Source organism: Macrobrachium rosenbergii, chromosome 50 (genome assembly GCF_040412425.1).
Source record: "Macrobrachium rosenbergii isolate ZJJX-2024 chromosome 50, ASM4041242v1, whole genome shotgun sequence".
Classification (NCBI taxonomy): Eukaryota; Metazoa; Arthropoda; class Malacostraca; order Decapoda; family Palaemonidae; genus Macrobrachium; species Macrobrachium rosenbergii.
In genome coordinates, this window is record NC_089790.1 from 6643624 (window position 1) to 6665397 (window position 21774).

General features: G+C 36.6%; 1 protein-coding gene across 2 annotated transcripts in view; it reads left to right on the plus strand.

Annotated features, from left to right (window-relative positions):
- LOC136832548 (breast cancer type 2 susceptibility protein-like) overlaps positions 1-17566 on the plus strand; it is a 35395-nt gene extending 17829 nt beyond the window's left edge. For both annotated transcript variants that reach the window (XM_067093542.1, XM_067093544.1), the window contains exons 10-19: positions 397-547; positions 3352-3454; positions 4217-4338; positions 6165-6446; positions 7422-7583; positions 8349-8492; positions 10922-11049; positions 11858-12122; positions 13577-13759; positions 16780-17566. In XM_067093542.1, coding sequence (XP_066949643.1) covers positions 397-547; positions 3352-3454; positions 4217-4338; positions 6165-6446; positions 7422-7583; positions 8349-8492; positions 10922-11049; positions 11858-12122; positions 13577-13759; positions 16780-17136 — 1897 coding nt within the window. In that variant the 3' untranslated portion in view covers positions 17137-17566. The remainder of the gene's footprint in view (positions 1-396; positions 548-3351; positions 3455-4216; positions 4339-6164; positions 6447-7421; positions 7584-8348; positions 8493-10921; positions 11050-11857; positions 12123-13576; positions 13760-16779) is intronic.
- Positions 17567-21774: the final 4208 nt, after the last annotated feature.

Below are 21774 nucleotides of genomic sequence, written 5' to 3' on the forward strand. Positions count from 1 at the left end.
TTCAGTCAATTTGAAATGAATAGTCTTTGATATTTTGGAGAGTATGCCAGCTTAATGTTGGCGTTAGGACTTGAGAAGAGAATATATATATGTTCAAATACAGTATACGTAAGATTTGTAAGCAACTTTACAGTTAAATTTAACTCCGATTCCTTAGATTACTGTCAGGGAATAAGAAGTGTAAGTTTTCACATGTTGAGTTCATTAACATATCTTTTGTTGGAAGCATGCTTGATAATATTTTTGAAAAATATTACTTTAGTGTGCATGAATATTCATTCAATAATTTGACAAACAGATGATTGCTTCTCTGATTTTTTTAAATGTATATTTAAATTATTGCTTTTTTACTAGTATTAGTCTGAATTTGGGCAATTTATTTGTTTTTCATTACAGAAAATTTCTGACTCTTGAAAACCTTGTAGCCAGGCTGAAGTACCGATATGATCGAGAAATTGATAGAGCTGAGCGGCCAATTATTAGGAAAATAATGGAAGGTGATGACATTCCTCAGAAGACAATAGTTCTTTGCATTGCTGACATTAGGGTAAGAATGTAAAATAGCAAAATTTGATGATGCAACTTGCTAAGACTGTATCTTGTTGATTCATTCAGAATTAGTTTCATAGGTGGAGAGGTGCAGAATAAGAAAATGGATGGCTGATGGAGTGTGGAGTGGTTGATGTTTGCAAACAACACTGTAGTGAAGAAGCATGATACAACATTGCAGAAACTTGTGAAAAAGTTTAATAGTGTTTGCAAGAGGAGTAAGTTGGGAATGGATATACAAGAGGAGCAATATGAGAATGAACATTCAAGAGGAGTAAGTTGAGAGTGAACATAATAGTAACATTTTAAGGTTAAGCTGCATGGTGGGAGAATAGTAGCAGTTGAGTCTTAAAGGATTTTGGGGACAAATGTTTCAGTTGCTGGTAGGAGGTGAATCACTAGTTAAATCAAGGGAGGTAGGAGATTGTGTGCAATAGATTGAAAGGCAACTTGAGTCTGTGTGGAACCTAAGGTTAGAGTACATCAAGAGATTGTTGAGCTAACTCTCCTGTATGGAAGCAAAGTATAGATACTGAATGAATGAAAAGGTTGAAGCTGTAAACATAAATTTTTTGCATGGTATATATGGCATAAAGAGAAGTGGAAGGGTGAGAAATTAGATTTTTAGAAGTGCTAAAAAGGTTAGCATAAGTGAAGGGATGTATCGGTGCTTATCTGTGGCTTGATCATTTGGACATGATAAGTTGATGAAAAGAGTATGCAATCCAGAAGTGTTGGGAGACAGAAAAAGAGGAACGCCTACGAAATGCTGGATAGACTAAGGGAAAAGGAAGGTCATCAACACTGAGGAAGCAAGATTGCAAGTACAAGGTAGATGTGAATGTTGTAGTGTGTTTAGGTGTGCCTAGGGTATCAACATGCTACTGATGGACCCTCTTTGTAAGGGTATAAAGAGGCTGATGTCATGGAAGTTTTCTGCATAGGGGATCATCTACTATCCAGTGATTAAAGATGAATCATTATCTTATCTTTTCTCTAGAGCTACTCCCTAATGGGGAAATGGCTATATGTTGAAAAAAAAAGTTGACAGTGTTGTCACAAATGAGGGGTCAGCAGCAAATATAATGTTTGAGGAGATGGAGAGGATCCTTAGGAAAATGGAAAAGCCCCAAGACATCAGGAATAACAAGAGACTTGCTGAAAGCAGCTGAAGAGCTGGTCGTTGGTAAGGTGACCAGAATATTTGTATTTATAAAAGCCAACGAATTTTAAAATCCATGTTTGTGAATTATGAATACCCCAGACACTTTAGCCTTTATTAAAGAAAATGTAAGTAGCTAGGTACATGCACTCATTTCCTGGCTGTGGGCTCTCACTTTTCATGATGTCTGAGTAATGTGTTGTTTGGAGGAGAGAAATCTAATTATAAGTACTGGTAATGACTGTATGAAAAAAGTTTGATAAAAAATTGTGGTTTTTTCCTCAACAAACTCACTTATAATAGCCTGAAGCATAATGTGGGTGGGATTGATAAACAGCTAAAAACCCAGGCTGACTTGTTAAACATTAGGTGATCTGTGCTGGAGCTCCTGGGATTGAGTGAGAAATAGAATATGTGGCTCTGTTAATGAACTCAGATGTGTTTGACTGATACAAATCTTGAAGTGAAAGACATCAATAGATTTGTAATTGAATGCAGGAGACAAAGCGTGCCCATTGTTTTTTACTTAAGTGGTGGGTAACCTTGGACAGTCTACATTTTGCAAGGTTCCATAGTGAGTGAATGAGGGAGGGTGACGACTTGAATGGATTCTGAACGTTATTCAAAGCAGAGACCATCTGTCCTGCTGCTACCACAGGACGTAAAGAGTAGAAAGTTTACCAACTGTAGGTCCTGTCATCATATGTAAGTTTTTACCTTTATTTGGTCAAGTGTGAAAAATCCGGAATCATGAAATGCAGACAGGTTGCCTGGATGAGTTTTTCTAAGAGGATTTTCAAGGCCCCAGATGTGCTTGCACTACTGTAGAGGGGGTAATGTGGTTAAAATTCTGCTTTTTGACTGGTTTTTTGCTTTGATAAAAAAGTAAAGTAGAAAGAGTTGGTATGTACAGGTATTGAAAAAAATTAGTGTGTTTTACAAAAAAAAAAAGTTTTGGTGGTAATTTTCTTTTTCAAGACATTCATTGCCCAATTTCTTGTTCATGGAATTCTTCGTTTCAATGTAAATTCATTTTTATTTTCTACTGCTTTACTAAGACAGAGTTGAAAGTTAAACCTCTGTTTCTAGTTGAAAGTTAAACTTCTGTTTCTTTAATCATTTCTAATGTTCATTAGAATTGTATTTTTTGAGTTATTTGTTTAACAACATTTGTTTCAGCATACATTTACTCAACCTTCCATACCTCCTGAGGCATATGTCTCCAGCCATCCTCTTCTAGTAACTCAATGTCGATTTGCTCTTCTCTGGTATTTCTGATGTTGAGGTATTGACTTGTTCACTTGGTTGATTTAGTTTCTTCCAACATGCACTTACCTATCCATTTTTTTTTTGTTCTTATTGCTTCAGAGTTGTCCTGAAGGAAATGCTCAGTTCATTAAATAAAGCCTGCTCTTGAAAATCCACTGGTTCATTTTATTTTAATTAATTTTTGTCTTCACCTCACTAGTTTAAATATTTCAGTTACCTTGGTTCATCCCAGCTTTGAATTTTGCTTTTTATCTTTATGTGGCTACCCTTGCTATTGTCCTCGAGTTAGAAAGTATGTGATAGAATATTTGATTGTGGTTTTTTTGCTTTTAATTCCTCTGATAAATATGTATGTACTTTGGTTATTTCAGAATGATCAAATGAAAGATAAGAGTGCTAGTCACCCAAGTGTTTCTCCCCTGAAGTCGTCTGGTGTTCCTTTCCTAACTCTTACAGATGGATGGTACAGTATTGGTGAGTCTGATGTTTTCCCTTTTTTGAATCATCATCATCATCATCAGCAGTGTGGTGAAACCAGTGAGTATTATAATTTCTAAACTCACAGGGTTTGCCTGAAGGCTTTACTTGTAGAAGAGATTTGAAAATTTGTAATATTTTCTTATTTATTATTATTATTATTATTATTATTATTATTATTGGAGAAGCAAATCCACAGTTATGTATATGTACATATATTTAAAGAAAAATCAATATAGATAGCTTTCGGGAACTTGTTCAGATTTGCTTCTCCATTTTAAGACTCATGCTACTATGAGTATATTTTAATTATTATTATTATTACTATATTATTATTATTATTTTATTATTATTATTACAAAGTAGTTTGATGAGGCTAGTGAGATATATATATAAATAGACTCACAGGGTTCGCCCGAAGAATTTGTTCGTAAATTTTAGTTGTAAGGTAGGAGAAGACCAAAGGTGATGGGTGAAATGGTAAAGATAAAATGCATATTACTTCGTAGTGGAAGGGCTGCTGCAAAGAACATTAATACCTTGTACATTTTTCTGCAGAAGCCATACTGTACATAGTAAACTCCATAGAAATCTTTCTCATGCTGAAAGCGACTATCCATAAGTAAAGTAAGAGGTTGGTATTTTTTGAAATAGGTTCTTTTTTATTATCATTATGATATGAATTTTAAGTTTGGGTTTCTGTATTGAGTTTTATTTGTAATTTACTGTATTTGGAATAAAAGGAATTGCTCTTTTCAGATGCCATTGTTGATAATGCAATGCTCCAACTCCATAATAGGGGAAAAATCAGTGTTGGTACAAAATTATTGATCCATGGAGCTGAGCTGGCTGGTCATTTTTCACCTTGTCATCCTTTAGAGGTACAGTGTCAAGTTTTTTAGAGTCAGTTTATTTTCAGTTTGTTCAATTATTTACCCATCTTGATATAAAATAGTCTGAAAGTACTGTACAGTATCCCTTGATAATCCATACTATAAGGTCTGAGGTGAATAATCTGGCATAGTTTAGGCTACTGCAAAATCCTAGCCCAACTTACCTCAGCTGATGCAACACTTTCTGCAGAAGTAAAAACAGTATAGGCTGCAGTACTAAGTAGTCCAGTAAAAACATTTCAGGTACACCCATAAATCTCTCTCTCTCTCTCTCTCTCTCTCTCTCTCTCTCTCTCTCTCTCTCTCTCTCTCTCTCTCTCTCTCTCTCTCTCTCTCTCTCTGCCATTTATCCGCTTAGCATCATGGAAACATAAGCATGAAGTAAATGAAAACAAAAATTATTGGTAATTCAACCTGTTTTGAAGATTGTTTTAACTAGGCTTGTAAAACTCTTAAGTGATTGCACACCGAAGGTAGTGATTAAAAAGAAAAAACACAAGATTCAGTGAATGGCATATTGTGGGTAGTGGATATTTGAGGGGCTGCTGTTGTGCTAGAATATCTGCAGTTACTTTTGAAATTCATGTTCTTCAATTATAAAACAGTTATTACCTGAAGAAAACTTATGAGTTCTCTAATAATATTTTTTGTATGATGAACATTTCAGTAGCATTATTTTAGCATGGGATAGTCCAAGTGATTTTGAAGTTTGGAAAATTTGTGTAAACAAGAAACATAAATACATTTGTGTAGATAATTTTGCAAACAGTAGTTAAAGAGGTTTGTTATAAACTGGTGTTTCTTTTAGAAATTCCATATTCATATATCTTATATCAAGAATCCAAAAATGTTACTATTGTATGCAGTTAATTGAGCCTGATGTATGCATATTTTACTGATGCATAATTTCACTTTAAACATTTATAATTACTGAATTTTAATATGCAGATTATTTGTTGATTAGAGCAGAAACTGTAGAAGAGTTGCAAAGAATGGTTAGAGAGTGGCAGGATTCTGTGAATGTGTTGAGTAGGCTGTGTTAAGTAGTTAGTTCGTACTGAAAAAATTGATTACGGTTTTAAACGTTACATTTTTCTCCACATGTGTAGTAATATCTATTTTAAAAATAAATTTAATATAGTACATAACTATTATTTATTACCAATGGTACTGTAGATAAAACCCATTCTTCCCCATGTGCATGGAGTATGAATTTATTTTTAAATTCCTTCTTATTACAGCACTTTTTCCAACTTTTAAAATTAACCATTTTTAAGCTTTCTTCTAAATTTTAAAATGTGCTGTATTAGCAATATAATCTTTTATTTTGATATGTACTGCAATGTTGATTACTTATGGTACTATCAATGAATAGTAATGTATTAATTAAAGGGGTACTCACTTAAAGCAATATACCCAACATAATGTAGGTTTCCTAGTGTATGAAGACTTTCAACATCTATATACTACTGTAACATGCTTTTATTCTTCACATCTCCATTTTAAAAAAAGTCAGTTTTTCATAGTACAACAATATCGTATATGTAATTTATATCTTTTGTGAATTTGTAGACTGTAGGGTATCAGACCCAGATCATGAAACAAAGGCTCAATATGTACAGTGATGACAAAATTATTGTACATATGAAAATATTTTACTGAAACCATATTAGATGAACAGTCTTAGCACATTTTGTTAAGCTGGCAACATTATATCTCAGTTTAATGTGTGAACTAAATGTTTGGATTATTCATCGCTGTAATGTTATATCACAAATGTAGTAATTCCAGAAATTAATTTTTTCTCTTATCAGGCCCCACCAGGTTTAGGTTTGCGACTTCATACAAACATGGTAAGAAGGGCACGTTGGTGGTCACGCCTTGGCCTCGTATCTCAACCACTCTGCTTGCCTGTGCAATTAGGGTCAATTCTTAGTGATGGTGGAGTAGCCGGTTGCATTACTGTAGTACTTAGCCGAGTTTATCCGCTCATTTATTTTGAAAGATCCAACAAGAATTCTTTTTTCCGAGGGGAAAAGGCTCATCTAAGACTTGTAAAAGAAAATCAGCAGTTCAAGGAAATTACTTTACACCAGGTAAGAAATTCATTACAATATTTTGTAACCTGAAATGTTGACTCACAACTGTGATTTTCTTGTAGAAATTATTGTGGCATATTAGAATATAGCAGTGGATGGTGTTGTAAGCAAAATATGTACTGAATTGATGAGATGTTACTGTATGTTTGTTTGATATATTGGAGAAGTGAGAATTCATTTATTTTTGTAATTTATTTTCCCCACTTCTGTTTTGTTTTCCTGATTAAAACTGCATAATCTGCATTTATTCCTACATGAATGCAAACCATCAGTCTTTACATAGGAATTACCTTCAACGCAAGCTGGAGTAGGCTATTCTGCACAGCAAGGTTGTCTGGTAGTTGCACTACTGGTGGAAGGGGCGAAGGCTACCCTCACCACCTCCCGCTGTTGAGTTATGCATCCACTTGCCTTATAGCCTCCTTTAAGGTTGCTGGGTAGCTCCTGTCTCTTCCCATGAGGCTCCCTTTGGCTGCTACCTCATCGCATTTTTGTAATTTATTTTCCCTGTTCAGTTTTGTTTTCCTGATTAAAACTGCATAATCTGCATATTTTAAGTTTCATCTTTATATAGTATGTCTTGCTAATTCAGCCTAAGCTGCTTCCTTATTTGGAGACTTTATTGCCCATGTGTGGTGTGCCAGGTCAGCATAGATCATCTTGAGAATTTTATCAGTTCAGATTTCTGTACAGATGAAATTGATTAAACTTGTTACCTTGTTTAACCAGGACATTACCTTGACTACTGTTGAAAATCGATGACTTACAGCGTGCCGTTTACTGTTGGAAACTTGAAAAATACTTGAGGTACAAGGTAAATATTTTTTTGAATAATGATAATGGTTTTGTGCATCCAGATAATGACTGCCTGGTTGACAGACTCATTATATCATTATACACTTTAATAATCTTTGATAAGACAAGAGTTTGCATTTATGATAAAACAAATTTATGAAAGATTTTATATTACAGATAGTGGCAGAAGTTGAGAAAGAATTTGCAAAGGAGGAAGGGTCACTTAATCAGAAGAATCAGAATAGGGTCTCTATAACCGGCAAAGAGGTTTCTGATCTACGAAGGGGGAAAGAAATAGCCCAGTTCTTGGAAAATACAGTGGATGAATCCAATGTTGAGGTTGGTATTTTTCTGTATTGTGTTAATGTTGGATTTTCATATTGTTTTTAAAAATGGCTAACCTTGATGTTCAGTAGTGCCTGAACTTGTGCAAGTTTTTTTCTGCAATTGCTTAGCACAAAGTTATTGTCCTTCCATTTTAATTTCAAAATCTGTGTATCATATCAACATACACATCAGCTGCAATAGAGTTTGTATAGATACCATAATACTTAAGGTAAATGCCCAACACTCTGTCATGGTGATTGTTATTGTTAAAAATTATGTTAATTAAATAAGTAACTAGTATTCCCAGAGCTCGTCAGAACAAATTTTTGTCTTAAGTATGGAACTTGGGTGATAATTTTGAGTCAATTTTCAGAAGTTAGGTACTGACCTTGCTGAAGTTTTATTTCTTCGAGTTCGATATGAAGTGTTGTGAGGCATAGCCAGAAATGTCACAACTTCCTGGTTTTATGGATTACACTTTTGCTCATTTGTTAAGGCAAAGCATATGTTATCCCTTGATGGTCATACTTTGCCAGTTTTAACAGAACCAAATAGTTTCTTTCTTAAAATAGGAAGGCCTTCTTAACTGAAAATTCGCTGAGGCATATGTAAATTAACATGCTTCAGTTAATCAAGTCAGATTTTAAAAATATATTTTTTAACGCCAGCCCATTGACTTATATAAGAAGTGTTCACATACTAATCCCTTGGGATTTAATTTTTAAAAATCTCTTGTGACTAGGGATTTCATTGAAAATAATGTTTGTTTTGTAACAGGGATTGTTGACTGCATCTCAGATAGAGCTGGCAAGATCTTGGCACCAAGAGCAGGCTGAGATGAAAAGGCACAAGATAAATGCTGAAGTCCATCGCAGACTTAACACAAAGCAAAAACTGTATGAAGCTGTCCCTGTGTTAAAGGTATTTAATATTTTATTATTGCTTTAAAGTAGATATTAAGGAGACCAATTGAGTGCCTCAGAATTAAATAATTATTCAGGTATATTCAGGTCTGAAATAACCTAATCAGTAAAAATCCAAAGGACTACAGATGTGAAAATTCTTACTGCTTTTAGTTTTATGTCTTTATATATCCCCAAATAAATAAGTCAACAAATCTAATATATATGATAGCACCACATACCCAGATGCAATAAACCCACCATATACAGCATGTAGATTACTGACCATCATAATCGTGTCATAAGAGTGCATGACTATAAATGCCACTCTTGTGTACTCAACATGTATATCTCATAATACCCCCCCCCATGTGTGTGTGTGATCCACACTTAATGACTAGGTGTAACAGGGGAGCTATTTGATTAAACTTTACTAAAAGTATGGGTTCTTTGTCAAAGTTAAACTTGGATAGAGACTATGACTTTATACTGAAATTTGTTTATTAAGTTGCTAGTTGGGAGTCCATTATGAAGCAGTTTATTGATAAAAGGTTGGCAGTTTATTATAAATTCCCTGCCATCCATACAGATAGTAGCAGATCTACAACTGTGAGCAGATCACATACTAGTTCTGAACAAACACTTTGGCTTCAACTTTCATGTTTCTCAGACATTTCTCGTCTTGTGGACCTACTATGAGTGTTTCCATGCTGGAGAAAGTTACTCTCTTGGTCTCATTTTCAGAGTTACACCAGAACCTCAGCTTTCATGCCTTGAGGTTGTTCAGCTGTCCTTTTTCAGGAACGACTTTTTGAGCCAGGCTGCTAGGAAAGACCTTGAACCTCTCGCTGCCACTATCCCACGTGTAGCAGACTTGTTTTCTCCGTCACTCAAGGAATTTTCCTTTGTCAGTGATTAATGACTTGGTTCTGCTCTCTTACAAATCTTTCAAAGCAGGGCCACTGAATGTGGTGTTTGATGTAAACCCCATTGTTTGTGCCAGAGATTTTAGAGAGAGGTTCCTCCTTGGAATTTCAGGTCTTCCTGTAATTCATCTCTTGAAGTACTTTTCAGTCAACCATATGAGCCACTCAAGGAGACCTCCCAAAAGAGCTTCATCCTTAGAACGTTTAGGGGTCTCTGCTAGACAAGAGAATGAACTCCATGTTTTATTAGCCAAATAACTCTCATCAAGAGTTACAGAAGAATGAACCTGTCATGTATCCCAGGCCATGTGGCTAAAATATACACAACTTACCATCTACCTCATATTTCTCTCTTAGTTATCATTTCCATGCCTATCCAGCTTGGAAATGAAGACATCAAGCTCTCTTGTCTCGTAAGAACCATGGGGATTTATCTTGGGAAGAACGAGGTTTTTGTAGGAAAGAATATTAGATTTTCTAAAATCATGTATCCCTCTGGCTTAGACAAGTCATTTTAAGGACTCAAGCCTTTTGGTAATGAAGATCAGGGATCCTGAAATTTGACTGTCAACCTCCTGGCTTTTGAATGGAAGACAGAAGTTGATTTCATTATTAAATAGTCATCTAGGAGGTCATCAGTTAATTTTGTATGGTTCTATATAGAGACCTAACATGGTGTCAAGATATTTCTCTGTTGGTTGTCAGGTGGCTGCAAGCCAAATTATTACAATCTCAGTGGAAAGAGATTGATTCTAACTCTCTCAGCCTCTTGATTTTGTTCACCTTCACAGAAGGATGGAGTAAGTGAAGCATTGAATTTATTGGTTGAACAGACTATACTCCATACAATCCTTTTTCTGCTGGTTTCATTTTTAGATCCTTGAACGTAATTTTTTTTCTGGATCTCTTTATCTTGCTACCCAATCATTTCAACTTCCTTTTTTCAGTTGCCTGAGAGCTGAATGTGCCCCAGAGCTTTCATTATAGAATAAATCTTGTAATTCATTCATTCCTAGATACCACACCAGTGATTCATAGGCTGTAAAACTACAGCATGTTAATTGCAGATGTGTAACAAGACTCTTCTCACTTAAATGGCAACTTAGGCTACCATAATGTGTTGCGATTGTACTAAAACAGGTAAAATGTTTTCTGGTGGAGTCAGCTACACACTCATTACCCCAGTTAAGATGTCTGCCTGCTGATTACATGTCTCTTACAGTAGCGTCAGACAAGATATTGTATGACCATTTTCTTTGAGTTGAAGGTTTTGGAACCTAGATGTTCAGATGGCCTAGGTTGATTCTTCATGCATAGCCCTTCTGAAAGTAAGCTGGAACACATTTAGGATGTCTTAAATTGATGGGTTTGTACTGAATTAATTTTATTAAAAAAAATTTTTTCCATATACTATAGTTGCTGAAATCTTTTACTTTTTGCTCTTTATTTATGAAAAATTAAACTTGTATTACGTTAGTGTAATGAGTATACTATTCACTATGTACATAACCTTATTTTTTAGATACGAGTAATGGATACCAATGGGTCCTGTGCAATACTCTCAGTATGGCGACCATCTGAAGAACTTCAGCAGACACTGTTAGAAGGGAAAATCTTCCGCATCTTTTATGTAGTGGCTGCTGGTTATAGGTAATGTGCAATTCATTTCATATTTTTTTATGCAAAGCATTCATATATCTACACAATAAAATTAGAGTTCAAATGTATTCCTCGGAGAATTTCCCAGTATTAGCTTAGATTTGAGTGTGGCAGGAAAAGAAGTTGTCAAAGTGAGTGTATATCATCCAGGTATAGAAAAAATATGAGTGAAATGTAATGTTTTTGGGAAAATATCAATCTACCAATTTGGGTTTAGAGAAAATGAAAGGATTTACCTGCTAGGTGGTCCAAAAGGAAGTGAGAGAGAAAAAGAATCAGTGAGTAAAATTAGAAAGTGAATCCAAAAAAGAAAGGTAAATGAACAACTGAATCTCATAGTAAAAGATGCAGACATAGAGATGATTTCTGAAATAACTGCAGTTCTGGGTTGAAGGAATGCTTTTATTTTGAAGAATTGTTGATGAAAAGATGGGAGAGGTGGTGCTGGCTGATGTGAAAGTGGAAAGAGTTCCGAAGTGACTGTTGAGGATGTAAGAGGCAAATTATAAGTTGAAGAAGAGAGAGGATGATTACATGGCTGACCAGGGTTGGTAAAGTGTCTTAATTATGGATAGTGAAGAGTATTTTTCATGTGAAGTGTACTTGTCCTGACAGTAGTTGAATGACAAAAGGAATGATATTCTTCAGTGAATTTCGTAAGTGCTCATTGCGCTCAGTAAAAACTGGTTCTTTTGCCAAGCAGCTGAAAATACATTAAATAATTTATTGAGCAACTGAAGTTACTTGAATTTCTTGAGCAAAATATAAATTAGGCTGTGTAAACTTTTTCTGTCAACAGAAGGGATTGTCTTCAGTTAACAGCCACACGTCAAACACGTTGGGAAGACATCGGCACTGAAACAGACCACAGTTTCCCAGACTGTTGCCGTCATGCAACACCACTTTGTCTTACATTATCTGAAACTCTGCAGCCAGCATGGAATGAGGTTGATGTTGTTGGAGTGGTATTTAGAATTGGTCAAATGGACCAAGGATCACAGCTGGTACACATTGTTGATCATCATATTAATATCCTTGCTCTTAGATTTTGGGGTGGTCTTAAGGTAAGTCGTTTGATTTCTTTATATAAAATTAGATAAAAAATATATCTGGAATTTATTAAGAAAACAGCCAATGATATGTACTTCTATAAATAATCAGATATAGAATTTTCATGTTTACCTTCAGAATTTTTGTTATCCTGAATGCAGAGAGTGTTATACATTTTCTTTACTGTAATTACACATTACACTTTACATTGTTTTTGTAATATAAAGAAGTTACTCATTAGTTGTATGCACTGCCCTCCTGACTTAGCCCAATCATGTTGCTTTGTTTAATATAATAGAAATTAGTTGTAGGTGGAAATGACAAGAGAACAGATAATAGAAATTAGTTGTAGGTGGAAATGACAAGAGAACAGTTAAGATTAGATTTGTCTCAGATTTATGTTCTGTAATTACTGTAGCTAAATGAACTTTTTTTTTTTGCACACTTTTCCCTCTGTATACTGTTAGCAGTGACCCCTAATAGAAAATTGTATACAGTATGGCCATAGTTTCAACTCTTAGAACATGGAGGGTAAGATTGAAAGCTTTGCTCTTAAAGTTTAGTGTCTGATGCAGTTGACTGAGGTGAAAGTTATTGTTTAGCTTTTCTACTAGTGCTGGGTTGAATTTCTTATATCCAGGTATGTTGTATAAGCCTTCAGATAACAAGTGCTTTGGAATCACTGTGCAGGGTGTAATGTATTTCATCCTTCAATTTAAAAGGGACTGATATAATTTTATCTCCTGTGCCACTGTAAATCTGTATCTCCAGCTAATTAGTCAGACAACAGGAAGTGTGTGCTAGTTAACTACTTTGGTCCAGGGGTTCATACAGACATGTGGGGGGTTACTAGCTGATTGCCCTTAACCTGATTTTTCAATACAGTATGGACTAAAGCTTGTGGGATGTCATTGAGAATAAGGGCTAGTATCAACGGATATGTGCTGTACAAGAAATTGATTATTTTAAACATCTCATTTGCAATGGTCAGTGAAGGTGCCTTTTCACTGCAACAGAACTTTTTCCCTTTAAGACCTTTCAATCAGTCCCTGAAAAAGCTTTGTAATTGCCCTCTGAGTATATTCTAATAAATTATAGTTTGTATAATTCTACAATGAATGTCCAATCAGAGAGAATGTGTGACCATAGTGCAATATTTATTTACATGATTAATGAAAGCATGGAAACTTCGATCATGCAGCGAGTATAATGGTTAAATAAAATCAAATGCAGGGCCATGTGGGTTGGGAAGAATCTGTCTAAGAGGGCATTAGTCGTGCCTCATATTTATAGAGGCTATGGCTTAATGAGGTTACAGGATATTTGTTTCATAGGTAGTATCTTTTTTGACATGAAACCTTCTAATATAAATTTAGATAATTTCCCAAGAAGGCTCTTGCACTTTACTTCATGCCTAAATCTATATTTCTTATATGAAGATTAAATTTATAAACAGTATATTTTACAGGAGTGTGGAGTTGAAGATATTGTTTCTTGTGAATCAATAGTAAGTGTGTCGAATGGATCCTGGCGAGGATACAGTGGTGGAAGGTGTGCCTGTGTCCACGTAACTGAATTAAGCGTTGTGTCAATTTCTCCTCGTCATTCACACTTGGTGGAAGCTTTTGAGCACTTGAAGAAAAACATTGAGGTAAGACTTTATCAAACTGTATCTTCTCCATTTCCCCATATATTCTTGAGGAAAAGCTATGCATGTATAATTACAGACTTCCACTATTGTCTTATATCAAACTTTATTCAGACCAAGAAGATAACTAATTTTAAATTATACATTTAAATAGCAAATTTGTACTCAGCCTTGGTCTGATGGCCTTTTTCTTGTGTTAAACATACATTTAAAAATTTTTCACTTTTGCCAGAGGAGTAGGTTGACCAGGAAACCAACACTCATTATAATACTACTGAAGAGAAAAAATACTTTCCATGACTGGCCAGAGTGGTGTTGAATTCCATTCTCAAGAGACACTAGCTTTTCTTTTCCCACACCATATAGCCCGGTGCAAATTGTAAACAATGTAGAAACTTCAGTTCTCCAGAAGAAGTGGGTTTGGTATTTCACAATCTTTTAAATTGGCTGTTAGAGAATAGAATAGGGTAAAATAGAAACAAAGCAAGCTTAGTGAAAATTAGTGAAGTGAATGTTGGAACAATGGTATGAAAAAGGATGTAAATATTGGACTTGCTGATTAGAAGAAACATGGACACATTTGTTGCATACAGGAGGTAAGATGTAAAGAGGCAGGTAATAATTGATAGCGAGTGGCGAAGTATAATTGTGTCACATATAATCCATTACTTTTACTTAGCCCTTCAGGTATCTGTGAAAATACCCTAACATTCCAAACTCAGAAACTAATCAGCTGATACCTTTAGTTAGTGCCTAGGTGAATCTTCTTCAGATACACAAGAAGTAACCCTATTATGTCAGGTTGACTTGCAGCTCAGTTTTTCCCAACTCTTGTATTTAACTCTTTTCTTCATTTCATTCTTTTTTTCATTCTTTTGAAGTATGCTGTGCTGATTAGTATAAATAATTTTTAGTATCGCTGTTTTCATAGTGTTTTCATTATGTGGTTTGTGCAATATTTTTTGTTTATTACTGCTGGTGGTACCCCTGCATTATTACTGGGAACTCTCTTGCTTGCCTTATTTTCCTGTACTTTTGTACTTTTCGGTGATTATGCAGCAGCCTAAATGTGTTGGTCTGCTAAGTAAGGTTTGTGGCAGTTTCATATCTAGTTTTGTTACAGATCCCCAGCATCTTAACACCTTATTTTTAGACCAAATGTGTTAAATTTTATTTGACTTATAATATTCACTTGGAATGGCGACATCTCAGTGGTTGTCATATTCTGTTTACATCTGCTCTTTCCATTACCACTTCTTTATTCCAGCAGTCTTTCAAACATCTCTGCACAAGCCTAATTCCATGTTAACATTCCAGTCATAATTCTTTGCTCAACCTTCGGCTCCCACCATGCCCCAGGCTCCAGTATTCCTGTAGCTTTTGCACTGAATCCACTGCTTGTTAACAATCGCTTGTCACTGTGCCACTGGCACCCGTGCTTCTGATTAAGTTGGCTTACAGGTCTTTGACTGCTTTTACTGCCTTCTCCTCACCTGGCTCCAATTGGCTATTCCACTTCCAGGTGCTATTTTGCTTATGTGCCAGGCACACGTCCTCCTCCAGCCCCTCTCATTATTCCCTTCCTTCTTCAGGCACTCACTGTCTACCGTCTAAACTCCTGCTTCCAAGGTTCCATTCTGTTTCTGATGTCCTTTGCCACCTGCCAGTCATACTTCTACTTCTCTGCTCCTGACCTGGTTAAGTTGTTTCATCTCACCCCCTTCGTGTTCTACTTTGCATGCTTCTTATTCTAGCTACTTACCTTCCAGAGTTCTCATAACCACCTGTCATCTTCCCTGTGCCTGATGCTAGTTGTTTAGGCATGGACTTAAGCTCCTGCCATTCTTCAGGAACCACCAAGGACCGTCAGCAGTAACACAAAGAGGGGCTTTGTTCATGTGGAGGATTATTCCAGCAGCTATTTTTAAAGCCAGGCTTCTGCAGCCCAGGATCATAGTCCCTCCTCCAGTCTTCTGGCTCAATTGCTTGCCAAAAAACCTTCAGCTAACTATTTGGGTCATCCCTCATTAGCAAGAAGTCACTGATATTCCTGATATTTGGGTCTTCTGTAGTCACCTTTTCATGGTCCCAAGGCATCTGGGACTGGTAGTTCAATATCATTCTCAGCATCCTGAACAAGTTTGTTCTTTACGCTCCTGTACAGATGGAAACAGCCCTCAGTTCAGTGTCATCCAACCCAGGAATGGGCCCCAGAACTGCAGTCTGTCATTTTGAGGTTTCATTAGAGAGCAAAACCATTGTCTATGTTATGACAGTAGTAGATCAGCCACTTAACCTACTTGGAGAAGTTAGTCTCACATAGATGAATTTGACTCTGATCTCTTTAGCTCCACCTCAAGAGACAACCAGCAGCTTTCTGGTCTGACAGGTTCTTGTTGTTTGCTTCAAATCATGTCTGAAAGATCCTCAGTGGTCACTAGATTCAAGAAATCTGCTGACAGGAGTCCCACTAGTATTAATCCAGTCCCAGAAATCATGTTCTTTATTTTTACTGTACTATAATGTTTAGAGGATACTTGTCATCCAGTTTTGCACTCTTTTTATGGTTTAAAGCATCAGAATCATATTCTATGTCCTTCAGAGTTTATCAGCAAGATGTCAGCCCAAAGCAAGTAAGAAAGCAAAATGAGGTGGGGGAGGAAAAAATTCATGTAGAATTTAAGCCCGAGTAGTGGCAATAGATTCAGATAGTTGCTCTCTGGGACCTCTTTATTCTCATAATATGAATTGTAATTAATGTTAATTTCATTAGATTAGAATAGTTCAGTTTTCTAAATTGTTGCAGGTAACTAGTATGGGACTCACAAACCATGTAGCTCATATGTAGTGGTGAGTGATTGCTTAAGGCAAATAGGGAAGTTCCATATCCAGTGATCACTAATATGTATACAATCAAATAATACTGTTCTTTCCATTGCTTTATAACATGTGGCATTATGTTCATTTTTGTAAATTATTTTTAATTTAAATCATATTTCTAACAAATATGTATGCACTTGCAGGATGTAAAGGCACTTACATCCAAGGCAGACATGAAACTTGATGGATACACAGATGAATGCAGTTTCTATTCTGCTGATAGTGCTGTCACAAGCAATTGTCTTCAGACTGAAGAAAGTATCAACGGTAATGTGCATTCTCCAGCAGCAACTAACATTCACCAAACTGCTGGTTCAGCCAGTGTTGGGACACCAGATATTAACAGAAGGGCAGAAAGATCAAGAGAAATACGCAGTAAGCTAAAATCTCTAGCTCAGTATGGAATGCCTTCTCCTTTAACAGGTGTGACATATAATAACCCCTCCCCAAAAACTTGGAAACCCTTTAGAGTCCCTTTTAAGAATTCAAATCTTAAATGATGTTTGTTATTAAACACACTTTCCTAGCCCATTTCACTGTAAAGTATTGATAGCTGTAATACTGAATAACCAAAAAATAGTGGACATCTGAATTTTTTCCACCTTTTTTGTTTATAATTAGTCATTATATCCTAATTGTGATAAAGATTATCTTACAAGTGTACCAGTACTGAGAATCTTAAAAATTTCCATAGCAGGTTCTTTTTTGATATATATTCAATGGTTGGAATTCAGCCAAAATTCTGTCAACTTTTTTTTCTAATCGTTGTTGGCTGAAATTTATATTACACAATACTTTTTTGATGTTGGTCTTTTTTCTGAGACTGAGTTCTATTTTTAATCAGATACCAGGGGGTCATGTGATTGAGACTAATAAAAAGCAAGGGGGTCATGTGATTAAGACTAATAAAAAGCAGAGATAAAATTACAATGTACTTTCTTTCATATTGAGAATGCCACATGTATTATATACTGCATAAGCTTGCCACTAATTGAAGAATATTGGTTCAATGCACACTAAACAATCATTTAAAAGGAATATATATATACACAGTCCACCCTGCTTGTAAGATCATCCATGATATTTGCTCTAAAATTTATTAAAATTACTCTATACAATTGGATATTCATGGAAATAATCTCCAGTGAAAGTTTTGAAAACCTAAAACCTTGTTTAAATGATATTAGTGGCAGCATCAAACCACCAGAGAAGACAGCCTGCCATATTCTAATTATCATTTAAATTTTATAAAATTTTATAACATGTTCTCTTTACAGCATTAGACATAAAATGAGTTCTCTCAGCACTCCTCTGGCATGTGATGTTTTTGGCTTGAATCGACCTTTGTGCTAGGTTTTCATATGTGGCACTTCATGATTTTATGGATCTCCCTACTGGTACTTCCATAACTTCTACTTTTCCGACTAGTTGTATCTCATTACTTGCACAAACTACCACCTTCTTTGATATCCAAATCAATTTTCCAGACTGCGCACTTCTACAACTGCTTCATTTGCCTGTCATGTTCCAGCCATAAATCTTAATATTCTATGGTAACACATGATCAAAATCTCCATTTTCTTTATCCTTGTCTGAACTCATGTCTCCATTGGATAGGGTAGTTCAAGATTTATACATCACCTCCTCCAAAGCCATGTGACACAAAGTGACTGTCTGCCACTCATGTCTTTCGTGTTCTTTGTCCTCCATAAGTCTCCAGCTTCCCTCCTCATAGCTCTCATTCAAGTAGGAATGGTTCCTCCAGCTCTTCTGTGCCAACAGAAGCCTTGGTGACATTTTATTTTCTTGTAAGGGGTTATGCAGAGGACATGGCCAAATCAGTTCTATCTCTGTTAGCATTACTTCATCACCATCTAACTAATTTGTTCCAACAGGGGAAACACCCATCGCCTTTTATATCAGAAGTATCCTTTGGCACATGCTGGAGTTGGCCTTTGAATATTTGTAACAAGGTAGCTTGCTGGTGGAGATAGGGATACCTCTCAGTCACTTCCCTTTCCATGGATGCCATCACTAGAGAATGCTTCTGCTCCCTCCTCCGTGTGGTTATTGAATTCTTGGATGTGGATGAGTAAATTTTTATCATTATTTCCTTGTATCTTCTTTGTTTGCAATTATTTGCCTCTAGTATCTGGAAGTTTTGCTTCCTCTATGGCAACCTTGTGATTGCTTCATGTCTTCCATATTCCATATCAGTATATCCACAAGTTCTGTGCATATTGTGTAGGAACAGGGAATTCACTCATTTCCTGCTCCGTGAAGAATTTGCTTCGTGGCCCTTTCCTCATTGGGTGAAGTATGGGGATTGGGATCAAGTGGCAGGTCTGATCTCATCCCCAAGTAGCAGATAAAGTATCTGGGCATGCACTTGAGCTCTCATCCAAGCAGTCTAAGGAGGTAGTGGTACAGTTCCTTTCGCAACAGGAGTAACGTGCTCAGGTGTGGCATGTGTCAACTGTTGTTGAAACTCGTGCCTCATGGGTATAGTCGCCTTCAGTTGCTGAAGTGGCAACTGTAGCAACACTGGTTTGCTCTCCAAGATCCCCCCTCTCAACTCATATTGAGCCTGGAAGTCATGGTAGCTAGACCACAGAGACTTGTTAAAGGGAGTTCTGTCGAGTTCCACTGCCCCCTGGAAATGCTTCTGTTCACGGATGTATTGAAGAAGAGGTAGGGTGAAATCCAGAGGAGAGTTTGCTTCAGGTGTGTGGACAAATGCCACATCTTATCTGCACATAAACATCTTGGAAATGCAAGTAGCATGCTTAGTATTGCAAAAATTTTTAGAACATATAAAGGGGCACTTGGTGGTGGTGATGAGTGACATTGACAAATGGGACAAAGTCCTGGACCTTGTGCCAGTTAGTATTGTAAATACATAGGTGGGCAGCTCTCCAAGTCACATTCATTCCAAATACATGAATGGAACATTCTGGCTGATCACGTCTGTCATCAGGGTCAGGTAGTGAGGACGGAGTGGTCCCTATACCACAAGTAATGGAGAGATGTAATGTTCCTCTACGATTGATCTGTTTGCAACCATATTGAACAGAAAACTTCCAGTCCTATACCCATGGGCAGCAGTGGAGGATGCATTCCAACATCCCTGAGACAATCTAGATGCGTACACTTACCCACATTTCAGGCTCTCTGCCTTCACTTGTGGAGGTTATCAAGCACATCCTTTGAGAGAGGGTTTTTTCATGGAGCAGAGAGAGATATCTGGGTATCTTTGTCATTCCTTTGTGAACATGTACTAAGGAAAGTGGGCCATCATCTGCAGATGGCATTGTAGAAGGGGTCTCATCCAATCGAAATGTGTTGAGAATATTGCAGTCTTCTTTATCTACCTCACAGTTTCTGCAGCAAAAGGCTATTGCCCAACTTTTATCTCAGGTTCCCTAACTTAAGGGGTTGGTTCTCTTTACCACTGTGGAGTTATCTATTCTTATGAGAAACTCTAAGCAGCTTGTTCCCTTCAAAACCACCTGCCCTGGAGAGAGGTGTCTAGCGTTACAAGCTTAACTATGATCTTCGAGTCTTTGTCACATTCCTTAGACAGATCTAAAGTTGTGGCCTTTCCTCTCTTGTTTGGCACTCTGAGGGATCAGGATTTCCTTCTTTTTCATCATCACTGAGCTTGTAGCAATAACGCAGAACCCGCCCATTTCAGATGAGGGCTCAAGAATTTCTGTCCCCTCCCTTTGCGATTGTTGTTGGAGACCCGAATGAGATGCATCTTGGCCCTGTTAGTGCCGAAATGTTCTTTATTAAAAAGAACCCACTTCTTGATGCTGGAGCGTAGGAGACTTCTCATCATTAGTGCAGGTACACAGGTGTCAAGGAACACCCTTTCTTCCTGGCTCATGAGGTTACTGAGAGGACTTATGACTCAGCTCTCTTAAGAGACTGGTCTCTCTTCTCACTCAAGAGCACATGAAGTCAGGGCTTAGGCCTGTCTCTTGCCTTTCAGAAGAACTTCTCTGCATTTCAAGTAATGAGGGCAAGTGTCTGGCTTAGCCAGACTACCTTTACTTCATTCTAACGGAGGAATGTTGCCCACTAGTCATCTGATACCTTCTCCTTGAGACCTATGATAGCTGCACATCAGGTTGCATAGTCTTCCAAGTCCTGACCGTGCACATATCTCATCAGAGTACTTGAGCCCTGAATAAGTATGGAGGTGTGAATGTTGAATTGATGATCTCTCCTTCCATCCCTTCCTCTAATGAAAACAGCGTCTAAGCCAAAGTACATGCTGGAATCGAATGAGATACAGTATATAAAAGGAAAAATACAAATTTTTTAAAATTTCAAGTGTACCTAACATCATTCTTGCAAATTGGCTGCAATGTTATGTCACTACTGCCTTTTCTCTAACATCTGGAAAACTGATAATTATCAACCTACACTGGAGTATTGACTTTTTGTGTAAGGGATTGCAACTGTATATCCTATTTGGAAATTAAACTTTAATTTTCCTAGTTTCAACAGTTTACTGTACAACCACTCAGAAAAAAAATGTATTTACCTGAAGCATATGTGTGATGGTTATATGATTGGGTTAGGATTTAAATAAATAACAACTTAAAGAAAACCGTCTATTCTCACTGTGTTACAATGATAGGATCCTTGAAGAGCTTGTGAAACAAAGGTTTAAGTGCGGAAATAGATTTCATGAAACACATGCATTCCCATCCAAAGGTCCTGGACCAAATTGCAACTTGACAAAACATTTGTAGAGCAGTAAGGCAAATGTAACATCAAGTTGGTGTGTCTAACCCAGAATCACATCAACCACTCAAACAATTTTAGTCATGCTGGTCCTTCTTCCTTGGTCAAACATATAAGGAAAGAGAGACTGGTTCTGATTTCATAACATTGCAAATAAAAAATATAAAAAACTAAGGCATACCTCAATTTGAATTCCTGGACTGGACTGCATTGCAGATTATTTGTCAAAGCCTAACTCTTTGACTTGCAATTACTGTTTATACAGCTTGGAACTTTCATTTAAATCATTATCTTAAAAATGAACTTGGATTTTGGCAGCTTCACTACCACAACTTTACACTAGTATACTTCAAATTACCAAGCTATACCCTGAGAATATTGTA